Raw genomic sequence first — 18620 nt, 5'->3', positions numbered from 1 at the left:
GTGGAGTTTACTAGCAAGTGAAATCCATACACAGGTGGTCAAGAAGGGCAGGCTGGAACCGTCCAGCACTAGCTGAAGATGAAATCCACAGGTGGAATTTCTTATTTTTCTTCTTCCTCCTTTTTTTAAAAAGCTTTTTTTCTTTTTTTGATGTGGACAATTTTTAAAGTCTTTATTGAATTTGTTACAATATTTCTTCTGTTTTACATTTCTGGGTTGTTGACCACAAGGCTTGTGGGATCTTAGCCCCCTGGTCAGAGATTGGACCTGCACCTCCCTGCATTGGAAGTCTTAGCCACTGGATGCCAGGGAAGTCCCTCTCCTTTTCTTATGGTATTTCAACTGATTGAATCAAGTCCAGTCCCATAACTAGAATAATATTTCTTACCTAAAATAACCTGACTATAGACTTTAATCACATCTACAAGATACCTTCACACAACATGTAGATTAGTGGTCGGGTAACTGGAGTCTTCTTGACCTCCATAATTGTACGAGCCACATCCCGTAATAAGTCATCCCATAATAACTCTTCCTGTAATATATATAATATATATTATATATATAATATATATATGAGAAGAGTATATTTATATATTTTTCCTCTTGATATATATATATATATATATATATATATATATATATATATATATATTTCTCCTCTTGGATCTGTTTCTCTGGAGAGTTCTGACTAATACAGCAGTTTTTAGAAAGTATATATATTACATTTACTCTATAAAGATTCTATGGAAATACAGAGTACATCGCACCAAAACCCAACTTTGGAAGTGAATTCATTGAGTCTCATTTGTGCACTTTTTTTGCTAATCTCTGTGCTCTACAAGGGAGACCCTGACTCTCGTTCACCTTTGTACTTGAAAGTTCAGCACAGTCTTGCTGACAGAGAATGAATTCAAATGTCAATAAAAGAAAATGACAATAGTTAACATTAACTGAATGCCTAAAATATTCTAGGCAAATGTACTAGGAACTTCATATGTAGCCGACTCATGCAGGTTTGCTTGGGACTGAGGGGTTTCTGAGATATGACACTTTGAGTGGTAAAACTGTAAAGATCCTAGTCAAATTGGGATAGTTCATTATTCTGCCACATGTATTAACTTGAAGCAAACTGTAGAGTAATGAAGAGTCATTAAACAATAAAACATTGTGCACTTATGAAAGTATTATCCTTAAAGCACAGGAGTACTGAGAAAAGTTCACTAGCTGTCTTTAGTCCCACTAAATTTCCAGGTCTTCAGTGAATTCCTTATAAGCTACAAGTTCTTTACAAATGGCTTTTATGGTCTTCCCTTGTGGCCCAGCTGGTAAAGAATCCGCCTGCAATGCGGGAGACCGGGGTTCAACCCATGGGTTGGGAAGATTCCCTGGAGAAGGGAAAGGCTACCCACTCCAGTATTCTGGCCTGGACAATTCCATGGACTGTATAGTTCATGGGGTCGCAAATAGTCAGTCATGACTGAGCGACTTTCACTTTTTAAAAACAAACTTTTTATTTTATATTGGAGTATAGAAGAATTGATGCTTTTGAACTGTGGTGTTGGAGAAGACTCTTGAGAGTCCCTTGGACTGCAAGGAGATCCAACCAGTCCATTCTGAAGGAGATCAGCCCTGGATTTCTTTGGAAGGAATGATGCTAAAGCTGAAACTCCAATACTTTGGCCACCTCATGCGAAGAGTTGACTCATTGGAAAAGACTCTGATGCTGGGAGGGATTGGGGGCAGGAGGAGAAGGGGACGACAGAGGATGAGATGGCTGGATGGCATCACCGACTCAATGAACGTGAGTTTGAGTGAACTCCGGGAGTTGGTGATGGACAGGGAGGCCTGGCGTGCTGCGATTCATGGGGTCGCAAAGAGTCGGACACGACTGAGTGGCTGAACTGAACTGAACTGATAGTTGATTAACAACGATGTGTTAGTTTCAGTTGTACAACAAAGTGATTCAGCTATACATGTATACATATTTATTCCTTTGCAAATTCTTTTCCCAATGAGGTTGTTACAAAATATTGAGCAGAGTTCCCTGTGCTTACTTGTGAAATCTAAAAAAAAAAAAAAAGGTAGAAATGAATTTATTTGCAAAATAGAAACGGACTCACAGACTTAGCAAATCCAGCGTTATCACTGGGAAGCAGGGTGGGGGGACAGTTAGGGAGTTTGGGATAGACATGTACACATTGCTGTATTTAAAATGGATAACCAGTAGGAATCTACTGTAAAAGTGCTTTTTTAACATAACAAAATCTGTGTTTCCTCAAAATGTACAATAGGACAAGATTACAGAGCACTCACTTTATTTCGTTATTTGGAAATATAGTTACTATTGGTAGAGGTTTCTCAAGCTGTTACATTATCTCATTTAACTCTGACAACAGACTTTTTGGGTAGAAATTACTATTCTCTTTTATAGATGAGGAAATGGAGGCTTGGAAGAGTGAGATAATCTGCTTCAAGTCACAGACAAATAACAAAGCCATGAACAGTACAATTGTAGTCTTTGCTCTTTCTAAGGACTTGCCTGATGGCTCAGCAGTGAAGAAGCCGCCTGCAATGAATGAGACTCAGATTCAATCCCTGGGTCAGGAAGATCCCCTGGAGAAGGAAAGGGCTACTCACTCCAGTATTCTTGCCTGGGAAGTCCCATGGACAGAGGAGCCTGGTGGGCTGCAGTCCATGGGGTCGCAAAGAGTTGGACACGACTTAGCGATTAAACAACAACAAAGGCTGCACAAACTGGATCTCAAATAATAAATCTGATGTGAAGAGGGAATGCCCAAAATGTATATGTCAGTGGTTCTCCAACCAGAATCCCACCTCCCGGCTCTGCCAGCATAAAGGAAGGCGCTGTCTGCTCCCTGGTCCCTAATCAATGGGAACACATATTAGGTTCTCCAAAGGGTGCTCTGGATTGTGCTTTGGAAGCAGGACAGAGCAGGCTCAGTGTTCTAGAGCAGGAAGGTATCTTTGCTAGTTAGCAGAGATCTTAGCTTCTACTCAGTCAAATAGCTTTGATTTCCATGAGTGTCTGGAGAGTAGTAAAGTGCCCCAGCACTCTTGAATCCTACAAATTCCCTTTGAAAATCTCTAATAAATTTACAGTCTTTGCATCAGAAGTGTTGGAAGGTTTTAAGTTACTGGACCTTTTTAACCACTCCAGCAAGTCCTCTGGGAATATGACCCTCACATAAGAAGACATGCAAATCCAGTGCTCAGATTTCCTGCTGCAGGGAGCTCGCTTGACTGACAGCCCCAGTGGCTGAGCTCTGAATTGGTCACTGTGTCAAAGCCACTGTCCTCATGGATTGCTGCCAACCAACGACCGAGTGGGTCTCGCGTACTAATACAGACCTGTTCCCTCCAAGTAGGGGACTTTTCTGATGAGTGATGTTGGTTTTAGAATTTCTGACTGACCTCCTTCAAACTTTAGAGGCTAACTGGAGGCTAAGATTCTCCATGTCCAACTCTCCTTTCTTCCCTTCCTTCTTCACTATGGTCAGACCTGAATTGCATTTTTTTTTTTGGCCATGCTGCGTGGCATGTGGGATATTCATTCTCTGACCAGGGATCGAACCCCCACCTCTTGCATTGGAAGCTTGGAATCTTAGCCACTGACCACCATGGAAGTCCCTCGAATTGTATTCTCAAAGTTCTTCTTGTCTCTGCTACTGCCTCCTCCATCTCCCAAATAGGCCTTTTCCTGAATACATGTTTTTTCACGTCTGTACCTATCATGGTGTTTGCTTCTCAGAGGACCTAAACTAACACATATTGGTACTGAATACCCACTGTCTTCAGTTTTGAAGACTTAGCCAAAGTTCTAACCTGAGACAATAGGAAAAATTGCATTTAATATCCTGCTATGTATGCCATGAGTTCAAATTTTAGAGTATTGGATTTCATACCAGATATCTGAAATCAAAGCATTTTGGGAGGAGGTAAGAGAGTAGACTTGTGTCAATGGAGCACTTGAAGACCAATCATTTAGTCTGGATAATTCCCCAGGCTTCCGGCTCAGTTTACTTGTATAAATGGAAATCATACCAACCGTAAAGAAAAGGGAATAATGCTAGAGGATGGTTGACTTGGGACACTGAAGCGAGTTATGTGGCTTCTGAATTTCTCCTTCTCTTACGAATAATGGTCTTGAGTACAACCCTTCTGCATTATGCTGTCTTCACCTGAAATGTGTTAAATTTTTTCATTCTACTCAAGAGAAAAATATCATCACTCCCATTTTGCAGATAATGAAACTAAGGCTGAGAGAGAAGACTGTAACTTGCCCAAATTAACCCAGCTAGGAAAGAATCGGATCAAAGTTTGGATAGGAGGATCAGTGGCTACAGTCTTTACTCTTTTCATCCATTTAAAACCCTATTCAGTAATCTTTAAGGTGTTTCTAGTTATTAATTTTATGGATTTGTGCACCTGAAATTAAAAGGTAACACTTTGCCTAAAAGCACATTTTAACTGTGCATGGGTTTTTTTTTGTCAGTGAAGGGAACTACCTTATTGGACAATTGTAGTTTATTTTTCATTGGCTGCTTTACTGAGCCTCATCAAATGTATTTGCTTTGCAGAGCTGCAGTGGATTAATCTTGAATAAGTAATTTGGAAATGTTTTTATTCATTTCTATGGAAACCATCTATCTGGATTTTCATATATCAAGATCATAGAGATTTGTCCCAGTCCAATTGCAATCTTAGTTACAGCAGTGTCGGCTTACATATTAAGGGCATAGTTTTGCTCTGATGGCCCTTCAGAAATCTGTAATTGGTGTGGAACACAAACACGAACAGAATGTGTCTTAGGAGGTCCTGTGAGTTAGGCTTCAGCAGATTAGCTGAGTCTTTCTTGATGGAACAAGCCCTTTGGAATTTATTAACACTCTGCTTCGTCCATTAACTACTTATGTCTTAAAATCCACTTGGTCTGCGTTCGCTAGCGTTTTAAAGAGTCAAACCTGAATCTGAGACTTAATTGCCATCCATAGTGATATACACCAGACAAATTCCTTCACTTTTTATCCCCAAACAGGACATTTTTTTCCCCCCACTTTGGGATAACAATACTACTTTTATATATTTTCCTTCAGCAGAGAAAGCATATATATATTTTTTCATTCTTAGAATACATCATCCTGCTTCTAGTTTGACTTTACTCCCTACCCCTCAGTGGTTTTAGGGCTTTTGGAGCTATATTATCTCTTTTCTTCTGAAGATTACTGAGAGAGTTGTGTGTTTGTGTGGGGGTGGAGATTGGAGGCTGTGAAGGGCAGCCTGCCTGGAGATTATGAACCATGTTTAAAGAATCATTACTGTGAGAGAGGGCCTATAAAGCTAGGAAGTATGGTAGAAATTCAAGCCAAAGATGTTAATCCTGGGAGAGTGTGTAACAAATATGCAAAAAGATACGTCTCTTATCTATTTGCTATCTATATATCATCTACCTAGCAATCTTTTTATCTATCATCTATCATGTCCATTTGCCTATTTATCTGCTTTTTCTGTTTTTTCTTTTTCCTTTCATGTCCGATAATTTCTTAAATTTCTTAAAATATTGATTAGCTACAACTGATTTATAATATGTAAAGCAGCACCTAGTATGCAAAAGTATTATCAACCTAGAAATGCTAGGCTTTTAACATAGGAAGAAGTCATACTTATTTTCATGAACTCTGTTTATATACATATTTTTAAATTTTTACCATACTTACTGCTATGGTAGCTACATCAGCTTTCTTTTGATATGTCCTTGTATTTAATTTTTGTCTCCTGTTAGGATCATATCGGAGAAGGCAATGGCACCCCACTCCAGTACTCTTGCCTGGCAAATCCCATGGACAGAGGAGCCTGATAGGCTGCAGTCCATGGGGCCGCTAGGAGTCGGACACGAGCAACTTCACTTTCACTTTTCACTTTCATGCATTAGAGAAGGAAATGGCAACCCACTCCAGTGTCCTTGCCTGGAGAATCCCAGGGACGGGGGAGCCTGGTGGGCTGCTGTCTATGGGGTCGCACAGAGTCAGATACGACTGAAGTGACTTAGCAGTAGCAGTAGCAATAGCAGGATCATATAATGAGCTGTTTTTAAACCAGTCTGATAATCTTATTCTTTTATTTGGAATATTTAGTCCATTTATTTTTAGGTGTGTGAGTGCTCAGGCATGTTTGACTCTTTGTGACTCCATGGACTGCAGCCCACCAATTCCTCTGTCCATGGAACTTTTCAGGCGAGAATACTGGAGTGGGTTGCCATGCCCTCCTCCAGGGGATCTTCCCAACCCAGGGACTGAACCCGCATCTCCTGTGTCTCCTGTATTGGCAGATGGATTCTTTATCTCTGTGCCACCTGAGAAGCCCCATTTATCTTTACTGAGCTTACTAATATATTTAGTTTTATATCTCTCATCTTATTTGCTTTTAATTTGGTCTGTTTGACATTTTCTTTTCTCTTTCTTGCTTTTTATAGAATTATTTTCATTATTCTACTTTCCTCCTATTTATTTGTTAATTTTACATTTATTTTTAAAAATTTATTTATTTTTAGTTGAAGCATAATTGCTTTACACTGTTATGTTTGTTTCTGCCATACTACATTTATTGTCAGTGCATGCTAAGTCTCTCCAGTCGTGTCCGACTGTTTGCGATCCTATGGATGGTAGCCCGCCAGGCTTCTCTGTCCATGGGATTCTCCAGATAAGAATACCTGAGTGGGTTTTCATGCCCTCCTCCAGAGGATCATCTTGATCCAGGGACTGAACCTTGAGTCTCCTGCATTGGCAGGAGGGTTCCTTATCACCAGTCTTCCCTGGTGGCTCAGTCAGTAAAACTGACTGATCTGCCTGCAATGTGGGAGACCTGGGTTTGATCCCAGGGTCATGAAGATCCCCTGGAGAAGGAAATGGCAGCCCACTCCAGTACTCTTGCCTGAGAATTCCATGGACAGAGGAGCCTGGTGGGTTACAGTCCATGGGGTCACAAGAGTGACTAACACTTTCACTTTCTTGATCACTAGTGCCACCTGCTAAGCGTGTTGTTATTATTAGCAGCAGTAGTTTAATGGTTAACCTAGAGATCACAACCTGACATGACTTATTAAAATTATTTTTTATCTCTTCTCTAATACTGCTAGAAACTTAAAACATTAAACTCTGCTCCAACCCTGGGTCGGGAAGATCCCCTGGAGAAGGAAATGTCAACTCACTCCACTATTCTTGCCTGGAGAACCCCGTGGACAGAGGAGCCTGGCAGGCTACAGTCCATGGGGTCTCACAGAGTCAGACATGACTGAGTAACTACACCACCACCACCTGTCTTTCGAATTATTCTTGTTATACATTTTAATTATCTCTACATTTTAAATTTCACAATAATTCCCAATTATTTTTGTATGGCCAATATTTATTTATAGTTACCCACATATGTATCATCTTCTGTCTTCTTCATTGTTTGTTTTTTCCATGTTTCCAACTGTGATCATCTTCTTTTTCCTGAAAATCTCTCTTTGGCATTTCTTTTAGTGTAGGCCTACTAATGATAAACTTCTTCAGTTTTTATTAGTCTGAAATTCTCTACTGTTATTTTCAATTTTGAGAGGATTTTTAAAATCAGATATAGAAATCTGAGTTGGCTTTTATTTTCTTTCAGTGCTTAAAAATGTTATTATAAATTCTTTTGGCTCCTATCATTTCTGTTGAGAACTAAGTTGAAAATCTCATTGTTGCTCCTTTGAAAACAATATAACTTTCATCTCTAGCTGTTTTTAAGATTTTTTGTATAAAATAGATAACCAACAGGATGACTTATATCACACAGGGAAGTATACTCAATATTTTGAAATATCCTATTAGGGAAAAGAATCTGAACTATATTCAATATTCTGTGATAAACCATAATAGAAAATAATATAAAAAAGAATATATATATATGTGTATAACTGAATCACTTTGCTGAAACTAATGCAACATTATAAATTATACTTCAATTTAAAAAGAAAAGAAAAGCATACAATGACAAAATATTTTTGCTTTTCAGGAATTTCACTCTAATGTACCACGTGTGTTGCTTTGTTTTATCCTGCTTGGGGTTTGCTGAGCTTCTTGTAACTGTGAGTTGATGTTCTTTAACAGTTTTGGAAAATCCTTGGCCGATATACCTTAACATATGGCTTTTATGTCATCTCTCTTCTTTCTTTCTAGAACTTAGTGATACATATGTTAAACATTGTAAGTGCTTACCAGAAGCACTTTGTCCTTCCTATTCTTTTTTCTCTTTATGCTTCCTTTTGAATGTTTTCTATTAATCTTTCTTCAAGTTTATTAATCTTGTGTTCTGCTGTGTCTAATTTTCAGTCAACTCCATTGACTGAGTTCTTAATGTAAGATATTAATTTGTTTTAGTTTTAGAATAACCATTTGATTCTTTTTAAATTTTTATTTTATATTGGAATAGTTGATCTACAATGTGGTGTTAGTTTCAGGTGTAGAGAAAAGTGGTTTCGTTATACGTATACCTATATTTATTCTTTTTGAGATTCTTTTCCAATGTAGGTTATTACAAAGTATTGAGTAGAGTTCCCTGTGCTCTACAGTAGGTCTTTGTTGATTATGTAGTGTATATATGTTAATCCCAACCTTCTAATTTATCCTTCTCTCTAACCTTTTCCCTTTTGTAACCATAAGTTAAAAAACAACATAGATCCTAGTACTCTGGTGAGATTCTTCATCCTTTCATTTATTTTGTTCACTTTTCCTATATTTTATTTAACACATTGATTATAGCTATTCCCTTGCTAACTCAAAAATCTGGATCAGCAGGTCCATTTCTATTCTGTTTTATTCTGTTGGTTATAATGCATATGGAGCTGTAGTTTTCTCAAGTCTAGGAATTTTTGACTAAATGCACTGTTTTGTGTATTAAATAATGTACTATAGTGGCTGGATATAATTTTATCTCCCATTGGAGCATGTGTCCTCTTTTTCTGTTATGCAGATAGAATGAGGAGGTGGCTATCTCAATTCAGTCATGGATATAGCTTGGCTAGGGTCCCTCTTCCTAGGACAGGCTCTCCCAGGCTTTTGCTTGAGAGCCTGTTCTTTGTGTCCTCAACCTTGAAGTCCAAAGAAAATCCAGCTCTTCCCTTCAGCCATTTTCCATGTAACTATTCTTCCAACTCATAAAACTTTAAAATTTGCAGATGTCCTAAGGGAGTGAGCAGTCATGTATTTGAAGCAATTCTTTTCATCTGGCAAGTCTTGAGATCGTGGGAAGTTTTTCCGGCTTTCTAGAAGTTTTGACCTAGTTCCCCATCTTTCTGTACAACACCAGAACTCCAGAAATTTCTTTCCAGGCAAAGTTGGCTATGTGTTTAGGGCTCCTTGGGGTTTTCATTGTGTCACTTCAGTTCTGTGTGACAGCTAAAGTTGGCTGGTTTCTCTTTCCCATTGGATTGATCCTCTGCCTGGGCTAGGGTTGATCAACATGTGGCCAGGACTTGAAAATGTCCCTAGAGAAAAAATACTGGCCATCATAAATTCACCTCAGAGCATGTTTCCCTCCCTAGAACTTGAGTTCATTTAGTCCTAGTTGCTTTTATAGCTCTCTAATGCCTTGAAAAATATGGAAGTCTTGGCCTGCTGTGGCTTAATTTGCTCTATCTAAACATGAAAATTCCTTGACCTCTCACTATTTCATTTTCTTCATCAATTATTTATTTATCTAGTAGTTTTCTATATGAAACTGGCTTAGTTGTTATTTATTGTATTTTCAGAGATTGTCTTTACAAACATTAACTGAAAAAAGATCCATTCATTTTCTACTTAGTACTGACTTTGTATACTTCCTTTGACCCAGCCTGACTCCCTGGTTCTCCTAGTTGGACATCAACTCTTTTCTGGAATTCCCACTTTGCCTTATGTGTATATCTTTAGAGGATGAGATGGTTGGATGGTATCATCGACTTAATGGACATGAATTTGAGCAAACTGTGGGAGATAGTGAAGGACAGGAAAGACCGGCACTCTGCAGTCCATGCGGTTGCAGAGTCGGACACAACCACGTGACTGAACAACGACATTGCACGTATACCTTGCACTGTAGTGACTTAGGGATGTGTATATCCTATGCAGGGACCATCACAGAGCTTTGTCCATGGTGGAAGGAATACATGAACAAAACAACAACAGCATAAAACATAAAAATGCTCTAGGGATACCAAGAGAATTCTTGCATACTTGTCACTGATGACGAGGTCACCCAAGAAGCAGTATTTGTGTTGTTTTCTGAGCCGGGGGCCAGAATTACACCAGTACCATCCCATTTGTGTACTGGGGCAAAGATTTTCATAGTAATGGGATGTTTATATGAAGAAACAAGAGTTTCTGCATGCAAATTCTGGCTTTCACAGTCATTAAATAGCGGGGACATGGTTAAAATGACAAAGGCAACTAGCTTGCACACACACAGACCAAGACTGTTTGCAGGGTTCGTCATATTAGCAACGGTTAGGTTGTCTTTAAGAAAATCCATATACAACTTACATTTTCAATATGAGGTGGAAATAACTCCACTACTCCAGGGATTCTAATACTTCTAAAGTCAACCACTGCTCATTCATGGAGCACCACATTGGGAAAAGCATTGTGGAGAAATATGCCATTTCAGGCATTGTCCATTGTCCACCAAGGGAATTAGTTAAAACAAGCCACAAATACATCATAATACATCATCAATATAATAAGATATGTGATAGGTAAACTATATGAAAAATATAGATAGTAAATATTATAATAAATACTGTAAGGATTTAGAAAAGAAGATGACCACCCTAGTGATGATCTAGGGAGACTTGGATTATATTTTCTCATCAGACACATAGCCTTAAGGCCTTTGGCTTTAAACTTCTTTCTTTCCTTAGAGTTGGTTTAACATGGCCAATCATGTTGGAAAAGAAATGAATAAATTTGACATGGCATCCCATCCCAGCTGGCTTTAATAATCTGAATTGCTTTTAAGACAAACTTGTGAGAACAAGTAAAGAACTTCCTGCCAAACTATATGAATGTCATCTGGCCTGAAGTGAGAGCTTGGTGGTGGTCTAAATCCATTCACAAGGAGGGTACAATTTACCACAACTATTCTGGCAGAGCTTGGAGGTGGGGGAGTTGCAGCTTTGCTCATTACACGTTAATTGAGGAGAGGGATCAGAGATGGCTGAATAAACAACATCTCTGGAGAGCTAGAAACTTTCATGTATTTCAAAGAGTATGTTATGGTGAAACCATATTAGTAGTTGAGAAGAACATGAATTGTGGAGTAAAACTGGCTTGAGGAATCAGAAAGAACACAAAGGAATGTTTGTTTGAGGATTACATGTGACACCAGTACATAAATCGAAATTTGTCAGTGTTTGAATGTTTGTTCAGCATACTATGATTATTAAAAATTAGTATAGAGACCACCTTGTCACATGGAAACATGTTTATGAAATGTTGAAGATTTAAGAGATCAAGATATAAATTCAGGGACCTTCCTGGCAGTCCAGTGATTAAGACTTCACCTTCCAGTATAGGGAGTGTAGGTTCGATCCCTAGTCAGGGAGCCAAGATCCCACATGCCTTGTGGTCAAAGCCCCAAAACGTAAGCCAGAAACAATATTGCAACAAATTCAATAAAGACTTTAAAGAAAGATATAAATCCAGTTGTACAGAATGCAAAAGTGCAAATGAAAAAGATGGGGAAGAGTCTGGAGCCCAAGAGACAAGTCATTGTGTTAAACGTAATTTTCTTTCATCCCTCCGTATTTCCCAAAATGTCCATAACTCGATTATATTAATCATTTAAAAAACAGGACTTTTATTCGAGAAATATTTCATGACTTCATGGTTTTTTCAAAGACATATTGCTTATTATCTCTACCCTCAAGGAACGCTGAATCTAGTAAGGGGGTAAGACATAAAATCTTATAAATAGTATGGAGTATTGAAAGTAAGAGAGCCAAGGGAAGTCAGATGAAAACCATCACACAGGACTGTTGTGATCACGAAGGCTTAATGAAGGCAGTGAAGTTTGAACATGACCTTTAAAGACAGGATTTTAATAGATTGTGTTGAGCATGAAATGGCATTCTCTGTGGAGAAATTGCACAAGCAAAAGGCAAAGATGGAAAAGCATAGCTGTTTATGTGGAAAAGCAAGGATTCACAATGCTCAATGAGCAGAACAGCAAAGAAAAATGTGACTTGAAAGCGAGACTGAGGCCAAATTTTAAGGTATCATTGCCAGGCTAGAAGTTGGATTTAGTCATTGCATCGTAATAGCTGATTTGTGTATTTTTATTCAGGGTTTACAAGGTGCAAAGTGTTTTCACATTCTTTACATATGATTTTTTCAATAATGTTCTGAAGATGAGATTATCACTCTATCTGCAGATGACAAAACTGAAGTTGGAGGAACTGGAGGATGCCCCAAGTTCACAGAGCAAGTTCCTTCTGCTCATTCTTCCCAGTGGTTCATTCTCAACAACCATATAGCATTTGCCATAATGCACGATTGTTATTCTTCATTTTCCCCTCCAGCACATCCTAGTCACTTGTGGAAAAAGCAGCCAGTTCACCAGGATTTCCTACATGATTTCAAATGATTGATCTAAGAAATTAACTTTGTTACAGGAAAATATGATGGTTGGAGGATGGGCTTAGATTAAAGCCTTAGGTTGAATCCTAGTTCTGCTGCCTATGAGCTGTATATCAAATAGTTTATCCCCTCTGAGCGTGTGTCCTTACTTTTCATATATGATTAACATTTGCTTTATAGAGCTGTTTAGAGGAGTAAATAGGAAAACACATGAAATGCCCAGTAGTGTGCCTGACCCATAACAAACACGAAGTCAGTGGAAGTGTTATGTTGTTATAATATTGCTCATATAACTTTGAATCAGTAACTAAATCCTATTCCTTTATTCTACTTTCCTAATTTAGTTCGATCAGTTTCCAGATGACCCAGATTTGAGGGTCTTGACTGGGAGTCAGGAGCCTGCCATCTCTCTAAATGTAGGGTGACTTCATCCTGCAGCCAAATGTTCCCCTTCCCCCTTGCCTTTTCTCATATGTCACTTTGTTGTACAAAGGGGATTTGGAAGGTCAGAGAGAAAGAGTCAACCTAATAAGTGAAAAATGGAAGGAGAGATCACAATCAAGGACCACTTTACCTAAAGTGATACAATTATTCTGAGCCTGAGTAGACAGTCCTAAACGTCAAGTCACTCCAACCATCTTGTTTTCAATAATATCAGTGAGCTAAAAACATTAAGGTAATGCTACTTCTGCTAATGTTAAGAATTGACATTTACTGAGTCTTTAATATATACTAGGCAACAGCCTCAGAGAAGGCGATGGCACCCCACTCCAGTACTCTAGCCTGGAAAATCCCATGGGCGGAGGAGCCTGGCAGGCTGCAGTCCATGGGGTTGCTAAGAGTCGGGCACGACTGAGCGACTTCACTTTCACTTTTCACTTTCATGCACTGGAGAAGGAAATGGCAACCCACTCCAGTGTTCTTGCCTGGAGAATCCCAGGGACGGGGGAGCCTGGTGGGCTGCCGTCTATGGGGTCGCACAGAGTCGGACATGACTGAAGCAACTTAGCAGCAGCAGCAGCAGCAGCAGACAACTGCCTAGAATAGAATAGGCCACTTAAGCTTCAATTTGTAGATGACTTTTTCCTTAGTCCTACCCCATTGTGTTGTATTCTTGACACACATTCTCAGTCTGCATCTCTAGATAGAACTGAACATTTTGTTTATGCACCAAACCTGAGAGTCAACCAGTGTAGGGAAATTTTATTAAGAAACCCAACCCAATATATGGCTTCTCAAGTGATGCGAGTGGTAAAGAATCTGCCCGCCCATGCAGGAGACATAAGAGATGTGGCTTCGAACCCCTGGAGAAGGAAATGGCAACCCACTCCAGTATTCTTGCCTGGAGAATCCCAGGGACAGAGGAGCCTGGCGGGCTACAGTTTGTAGGGTCACAAAGAGTTGGACACAACTGAGTGACTTCACACGCACATACAACCCAATATAAGGCCCGTATCTAATGCGCAAGGCAGAGTAGCGCTCTACCATTGTACCAAACATACTAAGTATTTGGATATTTTCTCCTCATATTGACCTTTCTTCTTTTTTCTCACTGCCATTTTATTTTCCACCAAAATTTCAGCATTCTCTAGGTCAGGTGCTTCTATGGAAGTCAGGCTTGATCAGTCATGGTCTTCCTTCTACTTCATCCACAGGAACTCAGTCTATTAAGATACTCACCAGTGTGTATTAATTGGCTTTGCTATGCTTTACTAATCCAATTTTAGCTGGTTTGCTTGTTCATTTAAAAATATTTTGACCTAGAGAACCAAGTTTAATCAGGATCCTGGAATTTATAGTGATGCCTTTGAGGATATGCTCAATAAATACTTGATACTTAGCATGTTGATAGTGATAAGTGATATGTCAGGCAGCTGGGAAATTGGAAATTTGGCCCTCAAAGGGGAGAACAAACACAGATACTAATTTTAAGACCACAGACACAGCCTAGTTAATTTTTTAAAATCTGGTCCTTATGTTTTCTCTTCCGGTTTTAGTCTAGTCATGGACTTAAGGAGAAGGAAATGGCAACCCACTTTAGTATTCTTGCTGGGAAAATTCCATGGGCAGAGGAGCCTGGTGGACTACAGTCCATGGGGTTGCAAAGAGTTGGATATGACTGAGCACACACACATGGTCTTAAAGTAGGTGGACCCTGGGATTAGGAGAAAGCCAAGTATAATTTCTTAACTGATCATGATAACTGGTCAGCACTAGAGCTTTTGAGGCTTCAGAGTATTGGAAAGAAGTTCTGCAACAACTGGGCATTGGCTCAGGAGGAGAGGAGGCTGCTATAGAGAAGGGCCTTTCCTGCTATGCTACAGTAGCATGGTGAGCTGAAGATTCAGTGGGTAAAAGAAACTCTATTGCTCTTGCTTCTGTGGAATATTGGGGAGAGTCAAATGGCCCTTTAATTACCAGTTTAGTCATCAATAATGGAAGATTTGCCAGGGAAGGATTAAATACTAGTTTGCAGGCTCTTTGCCTGGAAGTTTGCCCAAACCTGCAATCACGTGCCTCAGTTTCTCCTACTGTCTTCCAGAGCCCCATCCTTTCCTTGCCCTGCACGACTTCCCCCCCGACCCCCAGATTTCTAAAAATAAAATGAACCACTGTATATTTAGAGAGTTGACTTAATTAAATATGTGATTCACTTAGGGTTAGGGTTTAGGGTTAGGGTTAGGGTTTCTAAGGGGTTACCCTTTAGAAAGTGTGCAAGTATTGCTTCATGCATAAGGTGCTTCTAATAATTTCTATAAGTACTGTTATTAGATCTTGGATAAGTATGCCTCATTGTAACATTTTTACAATGGAAAAACCAGATTCAATTCATGATTTATAACTCACAACACTTTTTCTGAAACATTCTGTAGTTTTTAGCATTAATACTACATACATATATGTAGGGCCAGGAAGCTAAATAAATTGATAAAGTGTATCTGCAGAATAAAAATATTTATGCATTTACAAATTACAAACCCTCGAATAACTTAGTGGGTAGATTTATACACATGCTTTATAAGTCAGAATATGAGAGACAGTTGAATTAGTACATAAAGTTTTTATTTAAAGTTTTCCCCTTCCAAGCAAGCTTCATTTACACATTCTAATACTGTACAAAATTTACATTCTCTGTGATTTATTTATTTATTCACTCTTCACTTTCTAATAGCTTACGCCTTTCTGAAATACAGAAAGCTTTGCTTATAGTTCTCATAAATGCTTTTATTTATTTTGGCTAGAAATAAAAAATAAATGAAGAACAAGTCCAAGGAAAGCAAATACCCTTGTATAAACTGACTTTCGGAAGAGATGGGGACTATTGACGATAAAAGGTTTTGAAGGAGACCTTGTATTCTTCATGACATCAGCTGGGAATTTTATCACAAAGTACTGTAACCTTTCTTTCTATGTATTCATATGTGATCAAGGAAAAAGAAATGAAAAGCTGATTCCACTGGATATATATATTTATATATATATATTTTTACAACGGATCCTTTGGATCTGAACATACAAATAAATACAAAAACAACAAGGATTGCACTTTACTGTAGAAATGGCATTGGATTCCAGTATACCCATCCATCTTGACATGCTCCACAGTGAAACCTTGTCACCAGGGCAATTTTAATTGGTGGCTTCCCTATGTGGTTATTTCTGAACGACATACTTTTTGAGGGATTTGAAAACATCTCTGGGTGATTCACAAAATATTTTAGGCTTTGATTTGTTCCTAATTATTGTTGTGGCAGCTCTGAAGAGCTTGAGAATCAAATCCACGTTTCTGCTAGTTTTTCTCTATTGTAGGTCACACTGATATTGTCTCATGCTTTTCTGACCTTCTGCTCCTAAATTCCTTGTGCTTCTCAAGACAGCTAGTGATGGCTCACTTCACTGAGCCCAGGCATCTCTGCTGACAACAAAGAAATGTAATGAGTTGAGGGGAAGGAGGGTTCATCAGGTGCTTTTCTAGAGGCACATCTAGAGTCTTTTCTAGAGCCAAAGGTGTGGAAGAGGGAGAGGTATTGTTTGAGGAGTTACAGTTAGCTCCTTAGGCTCTTTGCGGCCCCATGGACTGTAGCCTGCCAGGCTCCTCTGTCCATGGGATTCCCCAGGCAAGAATACTGGAGTGGGTTGCCATGCCCTCCTCCAGGGGATCGTCCCAATCCAGGGATTGAACTCATGTCTCTTAAGCCTCCTGCATTGGCAGGCGGATTCTTTACCACTAGCTCCACTTGGGAGGCCCTGTTCGTTCCTTATATGCTGCCCCAAATGAGAAAGCCTGAGCCTCTATAAACTGAATAGTGCATTTTGTTTTAATCTTTTGGATAAAACTGAGGACACAGAATTTATGACTCTGGCTAGCCTAGAACTGACAGGGCAGAAAGAAGTTGCTACAAGAGCCAATATCTTTTTCTTCTCCGTCCCCACGAGGTGCTGTAAGGGGCAGAAGGTATATAAAATGAAGTTCTATGGAAACAAAAACATTCCTCTTCAGTCTTACATGATTTTCTTTAACTGTGTTGCCTACAGAATCTGTGAAACTGCCACAGGTTAGGAATATAGAATCAGTGGCCATTTCTGTAATGTAGTATGAGTGTTTGGGTGGGTCAAATTTGGAATCATTCATGAACACAATATCCCCAAAACTTCAACATAGATCACATGCAGGTAAACTACAATGCACAATACTGATCTCAGGTCTCTCGGGGGGCACTCCTCTGTATTTTCTTTCTCCTGTTGAAAGTCGAGATCCACGTGAGGGATTTCGTAAAGCTGAGACAAGTTAAAACCAGTCTGCAATGGAAGAGTCTGTCACCACAGGAAGTTTGATGTGATCCGAGTTACAGACAGAGTTTCCGTTCAAGAACAGGTCTTTTCCTTTTGTAGCTTCTTGTAAATCATCAGACACTAAAGTGGGTTTCGGCAGATGTACCATTAGAATGCATTGTTCTGGCTACAATAGGGATGTCACTTGTCACTGCTTCCTAGAATGTGTCGTTCCGGGGTTTCCTGGTGTTATTTGTTGTAAGGTACGCAGGCGGGCAGGATAACTGTTGCACAGGCTGGCCCTGCCAGCGGTTCTGCCACATCTCCTTCGAGTTCTGTCCAGCTGCCTTTTTCTGGACAATAGCATATTGTGGATGACTTGTAGGCTCCCTGGAATAGAGGGCAGAGAGACTTAGGGAAGGCTATTCAGAGAAGTGCCATGGCAACCTTATTTATCACATCTACATTGGGATGGTTTACAAATCCTTTATGATAACTTAGCCCATGTTGGAAATTATCCCTTGTTTAAGTTTAAAAAAAGAAATAATTATCTTAAATATTCAAATAATTGAAGTAAATTGGATTTTAGATTATCACCTCACTTTTCCATTTCTTATCTTACTACTATAGAGAATCAGAGACAGAGGGTTCAAAACCAGTTTAAAATAAACTGGAAATGAAGGTTTGTCAACTTATTCACATGTTGATTTATTTGTTTTCAAGGGGCCACACGAGAAATAAAAAAATGTCTTTGATCCTCTTTCCTTTGTCAACCTCAGCGGCTAGTGCTTGTATAGTTCCCTTTCTTAACCAAAACAGCCTTTTTTTTACCATAGGCAAGGGAAAAAACCCCAAAATCCCAACCAACATAATCATTTTCTGGTTCCAAACATACATACGTTTGCAGCTAGCAATATACGCCAGCAAATAAGGATGTAGATGAATATCTAATGATATATGTCAATACAGTTCGCTTCCACAAGACTATAACTTTTAAGGCTCTTCAAGACTTTAAATAACAATCTTGTTGGATGCAAAAGAAATGAGGCTAATTAATATTATTAAAACCCCAAATTAATCTTATAAAACCAACACATATATATAGGAAAATACAGTCATCATTTCAAAGGTGGCTGTGTAGACCATTAGACTTATGTGTCTTCTGATATGTCATTTGAATTACATAGCCCC

The 18620-nt window shown here is 39.1% G+C and overlaps 1 protein-coding gene across 1 annotated transcript in view; it reads right to left on the bottom strand.

Annotated features, from left to right (window-relative positions):
* Positions 1–17678: 17678 nt before the first annotated feature.
* The window catches only part of KLHL14 (kelch like family member 14), a 113075-nt gene continuing 112133 nt past the window's right edge, over positions 17679–18620 (bottom strand). The window contains exon 8 of the mRNA NM_001192466.2: positions 17679–17819. Within this exon, the coding sequence (NP_001179395.2) occupies positions 17679–17819 (141 nt within the window). The remainder of the gene's footprint in view (positions 17820–18620) is intronic.

Source organism: Bos taurus, chromosome 24, assembly GCF_002263795.3.
Source record: "Bos taurus isolate L1 Dominette 01449 registration number 42190680 breed Hereford chromosome 24, ARS-UCD2.0, whole genome shotgun sequence".
NCBI lineage: Eukaryota > Metazoa > Chordata > Mammalia > Artiodactyla > Bovidae > Bos > Bos taurus.
This window is presented reverse-complemented; position numbering and strand designations above follow the sequence as displayed.